Source organism: Triturus cristatus, chromosome 8 (assembly GCF_964204655.1).
Source record: "Triturus cristatus chromosome 8, aTriCri1.1, whole genome shotgun sequence".
In the NCBI taxonomy this organism is placed as follows: domain Eukaryota; kingdom Metazoa; phylum Chordata; class Amphibia; order Caudata; family Salamandridae; genus Triturus; species Triturus cristatus.
This window is the reverse complement of record NC_140591.1, coordinates 69,648,250-69,661,868: the sequence shown is the minus strand read 5'-3', so window position 1 is coordinate 69,661,868 and position 13,619 is coordinate 69,648,250. Positions and strand designations below refer to the sequence as shown.

The 13,619-nt window shown below is 44.0% G+C and overlaps 1 protein-coding gene across 1 annotated transcript in view; it reads right to left on the bottom strand.

Annotated features, from left to right (window-relative positions):
- The window catches only part of CFAP44 (cilia and flagella associated protein 44), a 557,576-nt gene that overhangs the window by 115,861 nt on the left and 428,096 nt on the right, over positions 1-13,619 (bottom strand). Inside the window, exons 31-32 of the mRNA XM_085621005.1 lie at positions 4,776-4,953; positions 269-778 (exon numbers count right to left, since the gene is read on the bottom strand). Of these exons, the coding sequence (XP_085477131.1) occupies positions 269-778; positions 4,776-4,953 (688 nt within the window). The remainder of the gene's footprint in view (positions 1-268; positions 779-4,775; positions 4,954-13,619) is intronic.

The window sequence follows — 13,619 nt, the reverse complement described above, 5'->3', positions numbered from 1 at the left end:
TTCGGCAGTGCTATATTTTGAAGCAGATGTTCTATTCAAAATGTCAGTAAAAAGATATGTTAAAAAAAAGTTGCAGAGAAAGTGTTTTGCACAGGGGAAGTTTTACAAAAGTGAAACATTTTGCAACTTTGTAAAGTTGGGAAGTTTGTTAGATTGACATAACTTTGCTTGAAGAATTCTAATTTTGCTTCTCTTAAATCAGAAACCATTCGAATCATATCGCCCCTCGTTCATTTTTCTCAAGGCTTTCATGGCTGACTTAACTCACCCTTTTGATAATTCTCTCCTGGTGGTACATGTTTTTGATCTCCTCTTCTTTCATAATTTCCAATTCCAGCTCAGTGAATCCAGACTCTTCTTTGTCAGTAGCCTGTAAAAGATCTGGTGTCACGGTGATTGGTTGTTTACCAGGTGATTTTGAACTAAAAGACAGTTGTGAGTGTCTGCCCGAGTCTTTCCTTGCTCTAATCTGCCCCTTTGAACCACCAAAACCCCCAAAGCCTCCTTGCTGTTCGGATGTATCGGGGGTCAGGAGTTGTTTCTCCTTTGCTAACCGGAATTTGTTCAAGATTTCATCATTGTATTCAAATCTCTTTTCTGGTGTCTCATCAGACTGCATCTGAGGGACCGCAGGTATTGGGAGGTGTTTCGAGGGATCCAGTTTGGACTGGATCTCTTTCAAGTCTTTCACCAGTGCCTCGATTTCATCAATCGTGGCCACCTTTAGGTCTCGCAGTGCTAGTATCCATCGATTCATGGTTGCCTTCTTTTCATGCATCTGCAAGAAGAAGCAGAAGATACTTAGAAGTTGTATCCCAGCATGTCTCCTCCATACAGCAAAACACCCAACAATCAAAAGGTACAGAACCAAATTATAAAAAGGTGCTTGTGTCAAGCAGGAGAATTACGTACATTTACATGCTTTCATTATCATTATACATTTCCAATAAAAAAGAGGATATTTCTATGTTATATACACTAAACAGTCATGGGTGTGCAACCACAAATGCAAGATCAGATCTGACCCCTAAGTACAATCACTATCTCTGAGTAATTTGAGCAGATGTAGTTTAAAGTCTGAGATCATAGAGTATGAACACTAATATAGTATGTTATGTGCGCGTATTTGCAAAGGACACTATCTCAAGTGAGGGTATCCAGGCACTGAGCAGGTGTGTGTGCCTAGCCCTGCCTATGTTAAGTTGGTTAATGGAAAAGCCAGGTCTTCAGCTTCTTGCGGAATTCAAGAAGAGTGGAGGAGGCTTTGATGTGGAGTGAGAGGCCGTTCCACGGTTTAAGAGCATCTGATCAAATGTGTGCATTTTATTTAAAAGGGGTTGGTAGTGCACATTTTAAAGCAATAGGTGGATAGCTGTATAAGAGCTGATGCCCAGACTAAGCAGAGCACGGGGGCCAATGCCCACCACCAGCACCTGTTTACTTGGACTGTGCTGTGATGGCATCTGTGATATATCTTTTCAGAGTTTGGATGGGTGTGTAGAAACTGGTGCTGGCAAACCTGATGGGTGTGAAAGATACTCTGCTTGAAGGAAGTGTGTAACACTGCGCAACCTAGTACACGCTGGTGATTAAACTTGCCCTATTGCAGCTTGAGGAGTTCACAGAAAAAGCTTGCACTACTATGGTTAGTGGTGTGCTTTGATGAAGCTTGCCCTGCTGCTGCCCATGCCATGTATGTAGGGCGTTGGCCCCACTGCTAATTCCGATACGCATGGGGAAAACATGACATACTGCATCTCATGCTAGGGCATGACAAGGAAAGGGTTTTTCACTGATGTTGCATGTAGAGGATTACTTGACCGCAACTCAGAATGTGAGACAGATGCTTTTCCAAGGTCTGTAGAGGACGCTTTCCCCACTGCTCTTCAAGCTGTATTGCGCATGGAAAAAACTTGCTACTGTCCATCTTGAGATGTGTGGGGGACACTTCCTCTACTGCATGTTAAGGCTGTATCACACATGGGAAGGTCTTGCTACTGTCCATCTTGAGATGTGTGGGGGACACTTCCTCTACTGCATGTTAAGGCTGTATCACACATGGGAAGGTCTTGCTACTGTCCATCTTGAGACATGTGGGGGACACTTCCTCTACTGCATGTTAATGCTGTATCACACATGGGAAGGTCTTGCTACTGTCCATCTTGAGATGTGTGGGGGACACTTCCTCTACTGCATGTTAATGCTGTATCACACATGGGAAGGTCTTGCTACAGTCCATTTTGAGATGTAAGGATGACTCTTGAGATGTGTGGAGGATGCCTGAGATCTGCAAAGGATGCTTGAGATGTGTGGAGGACGCTTCCTTTACTGCTCTTCATACTGTATCATTCATGGGAAGGTCTTGCTACTGTCTATCTTGAGATGTGTGGAGGACACTTCCTTTACTGCTCTTCATACTGTATCATTCATGGGAAGGTCTTGCTACTGTCTAACTTGAGATGTGTGGAGGACGCTTCCCTTACTGCTCTTCATATTGTATCATACATGGAAAAAGATTGCTACTATGTATCTTGAGGTCTGTTGAGGACAGCTGAGATATGTGGACGACGCTTCCTCTACTGCATCATGCTGTATCACACATGGGAAAGCTGGCTACTTTCCATCCTGAGGTTGTGGAGGACGCCTACAATCTGCACAGAATACACTGCTCTTCATACTGCATCACACATAGAAAAAGCTTGGTACTGTCCATCCTGATGTGTGTGGAGGGTGTTTCCAGCTGCTTTTCATGCTGTTATCACACATTGAAAAAGCTATCTACTGTCTATCTTGCGGAATGTGAAGGAGACTTAAGATGTGTGGGGAAACCCTGCCCCACTGTTCATTATACGTCATGTGAAGGAAGGTTGCCATGCTGGTTTTTATACTACGCATGGAAGAAGCTGCCCTGCAGTTATGCTTATTTTGGAGATTAATGGTCAGCAAAGATCTTACAGATGTAGAAAGGTTATTTCATACCATGGGACTCAAGGTTGAAAACCAACTGCCAGGCAGAAGACCAGCACTGAATGAGCAAAGTACTCCAAAGCTGTGAGATTACTGGATTCACTGCAACTGCCATTTGGTAAATTAGCCTTTCATTGCAATGTCCCGCTGTCCCCCCACTCCCCTGAGGGTTCAGCTGAAGGCAAGAAAACAGCAAACACTGGATTCTTAGGAGGTGGCTATGTGAGGATCAGGCACAGAAAGTCCGCTGAGGTGGTATGATTATGTTCCGTTGTTTGGTGCGAGTCTTGCAAGACAAGCTACTTGAGGGCATTCATGACTGCGCTGAGCAGATGATGATGATGCACAAAAACCCATGCACAGCAAACAAGCCTACCAGTGGACCTACCATGATGCATGCAAACAAACACAGGCGTACACCATATCAATTAGGTCAGCATATATACAGAACACATGCACATTGACCTAAAGGAACTCATGCACCTCCACACACAGACCACCAGGATACACTGACGAAAACATATGAGCAACCATTCTTTATCTCTCACACACACACGCATACCCAGAAATTTCCATATGGAGGCCTACACAACACACATACAGTTAGAGAAAACACACGCAAGCACATATACACAGACAGCTGTCACACAGGACACAGTCAGACAGATGAACACAGAGGCGTACATGCTTCCGGAGGGATTCTGGTTCCATGTTAACTTAATATTTAGCCCTTCTAACTAGGGAGTTGTATATCAAGTGCTGGGTCTTAATCCTAAACTTTCGAGGCCGGATGAGTCAATGATACCTTGATTTGACTATACTGGTTCAATGGATTATGCTACTCTATCTAACGTGATAGTGGGCTCACCCCAGTTTACATGTGCCTTAAATAACACTCATTATTGAGGCAAATATAGGTTTGCCATTTGCAAACTAATTTCTAATCCTAATCTAGATTTACTCTTTTTATCATTAATTTTTTGATGCTAGAGATGACCAGCTTTGACGTTTTTATGCCTGTCCTCAGGCCTTTAAAGCTTTCCATTCCCCTTGCATAGTCATCATGGTGGTGGCCAGGTGAATATTGCCAACAATTCTATCTTCATCTCTGGTCTCTCTCTGGATCCCTTTCCTCACGTAGAACGTCTTGGTTTGTCTCCTAAAGGGACACACTAATAGGTCATTATGGGAATTCTATGCTATAGACCACTTTTTCACAATACCAATTTTGCTGGAATATTGGCCAACTTTTTAACTCCACTTCTAGCGAGACACTCACATTTTATTGTATTTGGCGACTTTAATAAATGGGCTGATGTTTTAGACGACTCCGCAGCAACCAGACTCCATGGAGGTGGGATCACCATGAGCAGGCAACGTTTGCCAATACGATCATGTGTACCAAACCTGAACCGCAAATAGCATTTCTTACTGGCCTGAAAGCTCCACTATAGAAATGGGATTCCTTATATGAGTGCATAATTAGAATACACACAGGCTAAACTCCAATCCTGGACCATGACAGCTATTTTCCTCTCTTATTCAGCCAAAAACAAGCTCTCAAATCCTAGAGCATTTTTATTTTTATTAGAATCTCCAAAAGGATTTGGCATATCTTTATTTTTATTGTACCATATCTGTTTATTAATGAACTGTAGTTTTAATGTACTCTTTTATGATACACCTTATGTGAATCGAATAAAGATAAAATTGAAATTATTTGGCATAAGACTATCACAAGCGTCATTCCTAAAACCATATCTAGAAGCTAGACGTAGGAGGGGGGTTGGTTCAACATTACTACATACCAGCTCTTCTAGCTTAGCGAGTTGGTGTCTCTTTCTGTCAGCCGTCATGCGCATATGCTCTGGCACAGTGTAGTTCGGAGCAGTTTTCAGTTTGAAGTCACCCATATTTTCTGACGCCACTTGTATAGCCGTCACATCATTGGGATCTTCATAATTGTCACTTGGCTTCTGCTTAAACCTACAAAATAAAACGCATGACAGCGAATCATTGACTTGATGCGTTACTCTTACTAACACAGAATACACCTCTTTCTGGAAGAGGACAAGATTTCAACAGATGCTAAACAATATCCACTAGGGTAAACGATGATTCCAAAGAAGATACCACGGCTTGCAGAATTTGTGTGCAATATTAAAAGATATCAAGAGGCTTCTAACATGGATCAGTCAATCGAGACTGAAAAACAACGTGACCGCAACAATTATGCATGAGCCCATAAAGAGAGTACCAGGGTTAGAAAGGTAGAATGGCAATAGCTGAAAGGGAAGCCTCAAATTCTACCAGTGACAGTGTCCATAGGTACAAATCTATGGAATTTTATTTCCATGTCTCTAGTAGGAGTGGGCAAAGTGAACCCTTAAGCCTGTAAAGTCAGTCAATTCTGTGCTACACACAGAAGAGCAATGTTCCACAACTTCCCACAAGACCTTGTTTCATGACTGAATTTGAACAATCTTGCACCTAGCTTCACATCAGTGCACCAAAAGAACACATACTGGCACCATTGAGCCACGAGCTGTCCTTCGTCTAGACTTCTAAAGGACTCTGTGTGCACACAATCAGAGAGATGTTTGTGACAGGGCCCTTCTTGCTTTGATTTCCTGTTCCCACCCAAGGGGAGGCTCTGGAGAAGCCTTTTACTGTGACATGCCCTAGAAGAAGAAGAAGTTGCACTGTCTGGTGTGGGCACGGAAAGTAGCAGGTCCCTGAACAGGATGAAGACCAAGGTCTAGTTGACTGAAGCCTGGCCAGGGGTTGTCTTGCCTGAGTGAATCCTTAGGAGACAGAGGGACCTCGCAGTTCAGGCAACCCAGAATGACCAATGAAGTATTTGCAAGAATGGTGGTTGAGAATCTGTAGAGAAGCATTCCATGGCCACGAGTGTGGCAAGCCTGCATGGTCACTGACCTGCCCAGCATCCAACAATGGAAGGCAGCATCTGCTCACACAGCATGCAAACCATGAAGAGGTTTTTCTTCTTTGTCCTTGGTCTCAAGATGAAATATTTCACTAGTCCTTTTGGTCTCAGGTATCTCTTCATGAAACACTAATCCTATATCTCAGATCCCTTACCCCAACTGGTGTGATGCCCCCAAACTCCACTGGAGCAGCTGACTTCAGGATACAGACCCTTGATGTTTCGTCACCATGGGGACATACTCTGGGTGTTACCCCCAACTCCAGCACTAACCCCTGAGTTGAACCTGTGAGCTGAATTACACCCACACTTGTTTATGCCTGAGCTGTGCTTTATTGTAAATACAACTACTCAATCAATCAACCAGCAGATCTGTAGAGCACTACTTGTCACCCGTGAGGGTATGCAGGCGTTGCCTGAGGGTATTCAAGCGCTGGAGTACTGGAAGTCGTTACCCCATTAACCATGCACAATAATTTAAAGCCAGATCACTGAGTTAAATGTTTGTCACTCACATCCGCTGTGACCGGCATGTCCATAGGCTGAAACCCAGCAAGACAGCTAAGTATGAGATCTATTTTAGGTCAGTAGATTTATTATTTATAGTAGCACATGTTGTTATTACTGCATAGGGATGTCACAAACTGCAGTATGAAGCAGAGTTTTTATTACTATGAAGATTTTAAAAATGGTCCCTTATACAAATTGCATTCAGTGCCCATATTAAACCAGAGAAAACATGGAAACTTCTAAGGACATTTAAATCCCACCTCCACTCCCACAGGATACAACTGGCCAATGTTATTTATTGAATACGCTTACAGTGAGATTCCTACATGAAGTAGAGGCATGCAGTCCATAACTCTAAAGGTTGTGATGTAATAATGTTTCACCAGCCTTTGTTAGAGGACACATAATGTGGGTAGGGGCCAACTATATCATGACAATTCCCTCTAAGATGTTCATCAATGCTCCAATATGACATGGTCAGCATATACTAACAGTTTAGTTTGCAATATCTTATTTTCAAAAGTCGGAAGTCTCTCTTTTGATAAATGGTGTATGAGAAGGGCTGAAGAGGTATCAGAAGAAAGCAGTGGCAATGCTAAGGAACATACGCACGTTCCTTGTGTGGAAGGATGAAGAGGTGATGATATTTATAGGGAATGATTCTTTAGCGTATATATAAGGGATCAGGAATAAAAATTATGTATTTCCGATTCCCTGGTCTTATGAAGGAAAGATCAACATACTTCACAGACAGCTTATTTGGCATCCACCTCTTCACTGGTTCTGTACTCTCCTTCAGCATTTCAAGCAGGTGGCAGATACACCAGGTGTGGTCACTTCTTTCTACAGTTTTACTCAACCAGGAGTCTCCCTCTACTTTTGCATTTTGTTACTCTGTGCATTAATGACGAAGAGTTATTTATGGCACTTCTCAATAGCTGGACAGTGCCCTTAATGGGTGGCGTAAAATACTTCATGTTCCACAACGAAGGATCTTTAAATGAGGCACGTATAATTCAAATGATCTCTCTTACAAACGGGAGGTATTACTTCACACCGCTGTTTAAAATTAGTCGATAAGGCTGCAGCCCTTGTTGCACTGTTTAGGCCTCTACAGGTTAAGAGGGCTTTTAGAAAGATTCCTATCTGGGTCTATTCCACATCTTAGAATTGGTCAAGAACCTGGGAAGAAGAGAAGACTGCAGTCGCACAGCAGAAGGTTCTCGTGATCTCTCTTCAATTATTCCTAGCCATTCCCCTTTTTTCCAGTAATTCCTAGCACCCAACCTCTCTGGATAAAGGTTCTCCTGATGTCTCTTGATGCCTCCCCTCCCCCTCAATCAATCCATGTATAGTGAATTTAGAATTTGTGCTATTTGTCCCTGCCACCTTCTTTTTGATAGGCAAATAATGAGCAGGTATGTTCAGTGCTTGCTCCTCCTCTCTCCTCTTGGTTAACAGGCATGGTCTTGTGGCCCCACCCCCTTTAGAAGTGTTCCGCTCCAGGGTTCTACAGCTCCCTGTGTCATGGCTGGTGCATGGTAGTTCTGTGTCTATTTGGATGGTAGGCTTACGTTTTCCTCTTGCCCCTATCTCCTCTAGAAGTATTGATGGGTAGGTCAAGTCAAATTAAACTTTATTTCAGTTAGTAATAACCATAAAAGTTCACATAAAACATCATAAAATGAGACAAGAAAAAATGAATAAATATCCACACATAATCAAATTCAAGTCATTATCTGGGTACAAACACAAAGATTAAATAACACTCCTATTAGTCAGCAAACCCTAATGAATGGGTCTGCTATGCTCACCAAGAGTAACTTAAAAATCTTAGTGACTGTAATGTTAAAAAACGTTAAAAACAAACAATATGCATCCTAAAGGAATTCAATGTCAAATACAATCAGATAAAATTATTTAAGATACAGTCCTTAAAAATTAAATTTTCAAGCAACAAAAATATATAACCCCAAGCAAGCTGATAAGATATACACTTGCTGTTTGCAGAATAATAAAAACAATACTTGGCTTACACTGTCACAGGCCCAGCTAGAAAGAAGTTCAAGAGCAAGTTAAACGAAATCTCCCTACTCAACTTAAAACTCATTAATGTACAGATTAAAAACTCTTCTAGACCATCCTATAAAACCAAATATTTGGCTCTCTTATTCCAGACACTACAAAAAGCGGCTAACTGCAAAAACAATAGGGCCAGAAGTTTTTAAGACTCTCAGAGCTGCAGTATCCACTTTAGACGCACATTTAGATACTCAGGGCAAAAAAAGAGAACATGTTCCTCAGTTTCAGAAGTCTGGGCACAAACTCAGCAGGTGACAAATCTTTGTTCCACTTGGAGTTAAAAGACATTGTTGGCAAACAGGCTAGACGAAACCTCACATAAAAGCTGCTCGCAAAGAGCAGAGTAATGGAGTCTTAGAAGGGTTCGAACTGTGAGTGCAGTTTAAACTCTAAAAACAGGGTAGTCAGGCTACCAGAGAGCTCGCTTAGTATCTGCCTCTCCAGAACATGATTCCAATATGTCAATTTCAGTCTAGCCAACTCTGACTTATGGATAGAGCAAGGATTATCCCACAACTTACTCAGCCCAAGGTTCCTGAACCAACTTGATACAAACTTGAACCAGGGAATTTTGGATACACCTCTCGTGCCCAGCAGATCAACAAGGCATTCCTGGTACACTGAGAGCTCAGGAGTAGTCCAGATACGTACCCAATAGATCAAGGGCTTCAATAGCGCCAGATCAGCAATACTCTTTAGGTATAGATCTAGAAAAATGATGGGTAGGCCACCTTTCCCGCACTTACACTCAAGCACCCATGCCACAGGGACCTCACTATTGGGTTCCAACTTGTGCAAGTCAAGCGTTTGTAGAAAAAAGAACAAACCGACCAACAGTGGCCAAAAGGAGAAAACTGACTGTTCCAGTCCAGTCCGGGACTACCCAGGTCCCTACATGCTCCCAAAGGAACAGGAACAGTCTTACTTTTAGGGGAAAGAGCACAGTTACTGAGGTCTGGTCATCAGGCCTCAGTGCACAGTCCAGAGTTGAAAACCAGTATCTAGTAGTCAGAAATGGGCACAGAGTGGGGGGCCAGCTGCAATAAAATTCCAGTTTCCTACAACTATTGACTTTAAATCAGAGTCGTAGTGGACTCTTCAGCTTCAGACTACTAGTGGGGCATATCCTGGATGTTACCTGTAGTGAATGGGGAATAACCACTATCACAAATGCGAGGAGTGAGCGGGACAGGGAACCGCAAAAGAAACACTAGAGCACCAACCACAGAGGAGGACTGCGTAATTGTTTGGGTATTTTGCATTTCTCATTTCTGCTCATGGCTCTAGAAAATAAAATACTTCTCTTTTTTGGTAAAAGTGAGTAATTGACTTCAGAATATGTTATTGTTACAGCTGCGCAAGTTGTGAGCCCATGTTCACTCTGCTGTATACACAACTCCCTCTTTCTTGAGAGAGCCTTGGACTGCTCGACCCGCGCTGCCACTGAGAGTCAAGTGCAGAAGAGGCACTTGGCCCCATTACTCAGAATCCATAGTAAGTCAGGGCTTGAGACATCTGTAGTGAAGGGCCTCAGCCCCCACGGTTGGGCCTAGTAACTTCTGCTTGCCCCATGGCCCTCTCAAAGGGATCCTCACACCTTATCACATTTGTAAGACTGTGCTGCAAAGTTCATTATTAGTCTTCATTTAAAATATTAATAATCAATATCATCATCTGGGGTCCCCTTCAAAGCTCCCCTGACGAGGATCCGCCTTGCTCAGCATGTGAAATATGGGCTGCTTGTAGCTCTCAGTCAGACCTTTGCTTGAACCCGTGACCATCTGCATACCTTTCCACCCAGTGCACTCACCTTATCAGTTTATCTTAAATATGAATTCCGCCAATGACAGACAGTTTCACTTTTTACCACTTTATGTGTTTTGGGTTCTTGATAATTCCCAGCCCCAGGAAGCAGTACAGCGAGTTATAGGACACGTTTGTAATGTAGAAAGGGCCATACGTATCATGCATTTTACTGGTCGCAAACGGCCGATTTGCATTTTGGTATGTATGAATTCCAATTTGCGATTTGGTAACATGTTCTCGAATTGCAATTTGAAATTGTGAATATATACCTATTCGGTATTAAGAAGGGGTGGGTTTAGGACTTCTCTTCCTAAACCCGAATTGCAGTGGTATTTAGGAATATTATGAGACCGAAATGCAGTTGAAAAACATTCACATTTTACCACCTATTTCAAGTAGGTGGTAACCAATCCGGAAACGGAAATGGGTCCCATTGCCCTTGTGAATGTTCATAAAAATGTTTTTCAAGAGCAGGGCGTGGTCCCACGTACTACTGCCTGCTCTTGAAAAATGAAAAGAAAACTTTTTCTTTTTCTTTTAACAAAAAGCCATTTTTCTTTAAGGAAAATGGGTTGCATTTAAAAAAAACATATTGCTTTATTTAAAAGTATTCACAGACATGGTGGTCTGCTGACCCCAGCAGGCCACCATCCCTGTGATTTTTAGGTCTCGCCTGACCCAGCGCATGCGCTGGTCTGGCGAGACTTATTGAGAGGGCTCCAAAAAGTTCTACCACGCCAGCCTGGAGCTACAGTGCATGTGCGCGGGCGCGCGCGCCGCCGTTTACCGCGATTACTTTCACTTTCGCGGCCGCTTTGCATAGCTAATAGGTCTCACTTTTGGGACCTTATAAGTATTTAGCTATGCAACTGTTGCATGGCTAAACACTTAAAAGGTTCCAAAGGCGAGACCTATTGGCTATGCCAATGCTTGTTGAGATTCCTAATGGGTCGCACATTGCGACCTGCGTCATTAATATCAATGAGGTAGGTTGATTTGCCATCGTTTAGGAAACACTAAATGAAACTCATGGAGTTTCATACATTCAAATAGTGATGACCTAATTGCCATTCGCAGAGAATCGTAATTAGGTAATCGCTATTTGAAATAATGATACAGATCAGAGCGGGAATGAGCTGGGTAGGAGCGGCAAGAATCTCATACAGCGCTAGGTGGCAATTGTTTTCCATGTGTGCATCTGCAATTAGAACCATCCCTCTGCCACTCAAGGTCGCCAACTTGAACCTCGGCTACTTCTGCCGCCCCGGGGGGTTACATGTGCTTTTGATCCCTACAGTAGTAAACGCGTGCAGAAGAGGAGGGGCTAACGGTGCCATCCCTGGAGGGCTGCACCCGTGTCTGGTCCCTTCAGTGATGACGCAGACAGCTGCGGATGGGCTACTAGGGCCGCCCCAGGGGGCTGCGTGTCCACAGGAGGGGGTGGGATGCTAGGGCCTCACACGTACCATTGGATCAGCGTCTTCACACTCCTTCAGCTGGCAGAGCTACGGCCCCGGTCTGGTTGGTGAGGGCCACACTTTGGGGTGCATACCTCGGGGAAGCGACTCCACCTTCCGCATGCAGAGCGTGCCTAATCTTTTGGGGGGCACATGAAGTCCCCAAATCTTTGCACCACAGTTGTTTATGAAGGGTGAAGGGCCACCTTGTGCCTTGCTTTATCGGGTGTACAACAAATGAGGCCCCCATGTGTGATGCACCCCAGTGTGAGCGTGTGACGTAAAGACATTCGAGGGTCTCTCAAAAGGAGTTGCAGCGGTGTATGATTTGAATGGGTTTCCGCCTCCCGGCTCCTAGCATCCGTGGGGGCATTGCCACCCTGTATGCCAGTCATGGGATAAACCATTCACAGTCGAGGATGGCTTGAGTCCTAAAAGGCAAGTTCAGTGCAGTCCTCGCAGGTCGGCCTTTGGCATGGGCGAGCTGGGCTCAGGCCCAGCACGCCAATTTTCTGAAGTGCGCATGGGCTCATCTTGGTCCAGCCTTTTCCCTGTCTGTTAGTATCTGTCAGAAGTGTCAGTTTAAAGGGGTTTTAGTCCTTCATTATCATAAATCAGTCAATGTTTTTAACACCCCTTTGGCCACCTTTGTTGTCCTTCCCTCACACTTTGACCCCTGCTGCCACACAACAACAAAACCATCATCTCTTTAAGGCAGCTCAGCTATCGGTGGTTTAGGTTCGGTGGGTGTTAGTGTTCAGGGGCCAGTCCCTGCTCATCCAGGTAGTGACCAGTGAACACAAAAGGGACCCCCTGCGGCCTCATTTAATGTGCTACCATCAGCAAGGGCGCCACATTTCTCTTCGCTCCCCACATCATAGTCATCCACTTGTCCTGTGGCATGGAGCTTAAGGGGAACCTTGCGTACCTCTTCCAGGCAATGTGCAGGAGGATTTACGTCTTATGCTAGCATCGATTTTTTTCATTGAAGATATAGACTTCTCCTGTCTTACAACCCATAAATGCCATGTAGGGCCAATGGACGAAGCGGGCACCATATCACAGGGCAATATTGTGGCACCACCTGCCTGGTGCATGTTTAAAGTGGCAGCTGGCCAAGCCACTCTGACATGATAGTGGCGTTTAGAGGGTAACACACACCCTTCCTCTCTACCTCTGCACACAATATTAAGCAAAACTACTACACCAAATAGAATCGGCAGGATTAAAAAACACAGAGGGAAGATAGCACACAGTCATCCGGCACGAAGAACTGAGACAGCACACCGAAGTGCAGGCAGAGACCACTTCAAGTGCAGACTGGCCGGCTCGTCACACAGGTGGCAGAAAGTAGGTGTGGTACAGGCGTAAAGAAAGCTGGTGCCGACCCCTTTTATTTTGGCATATGCAGGTGTGCATCAGGGAATAGTGCCGTCCCAGTGGCGTCTCATTCATACACAAGTATTTTTGCATAATCATATTTAATCTGACTTTATATGTGTGCATATTTCTGTAACTATATGAGTATAAACAGATGTAGGCACACATTTACATGTAAGCAAACATGCTGCTTTGCATAAAAAAAGGTATTCGGACCAATTATTGTGGGTCACCTGATGCAATTTCTGTTTAAGTCTCAGCTAGAAAGCACATGCACTGTCTGGAAGAGACATGTTGTATATACTTTGTGGACTTCAGCCCACCCATAGGCTTCCCATTTCTGGTTTCATCGTCACTCTCCTATTCTTCCTTCCCATTCGGGCAATAGAACAAGAGCCCTTATTGCAGGACTAACCAGCAAAAAGCGGGACGATGGCCACTCCACTGAGTTGTACATATTTGTTCTCCGT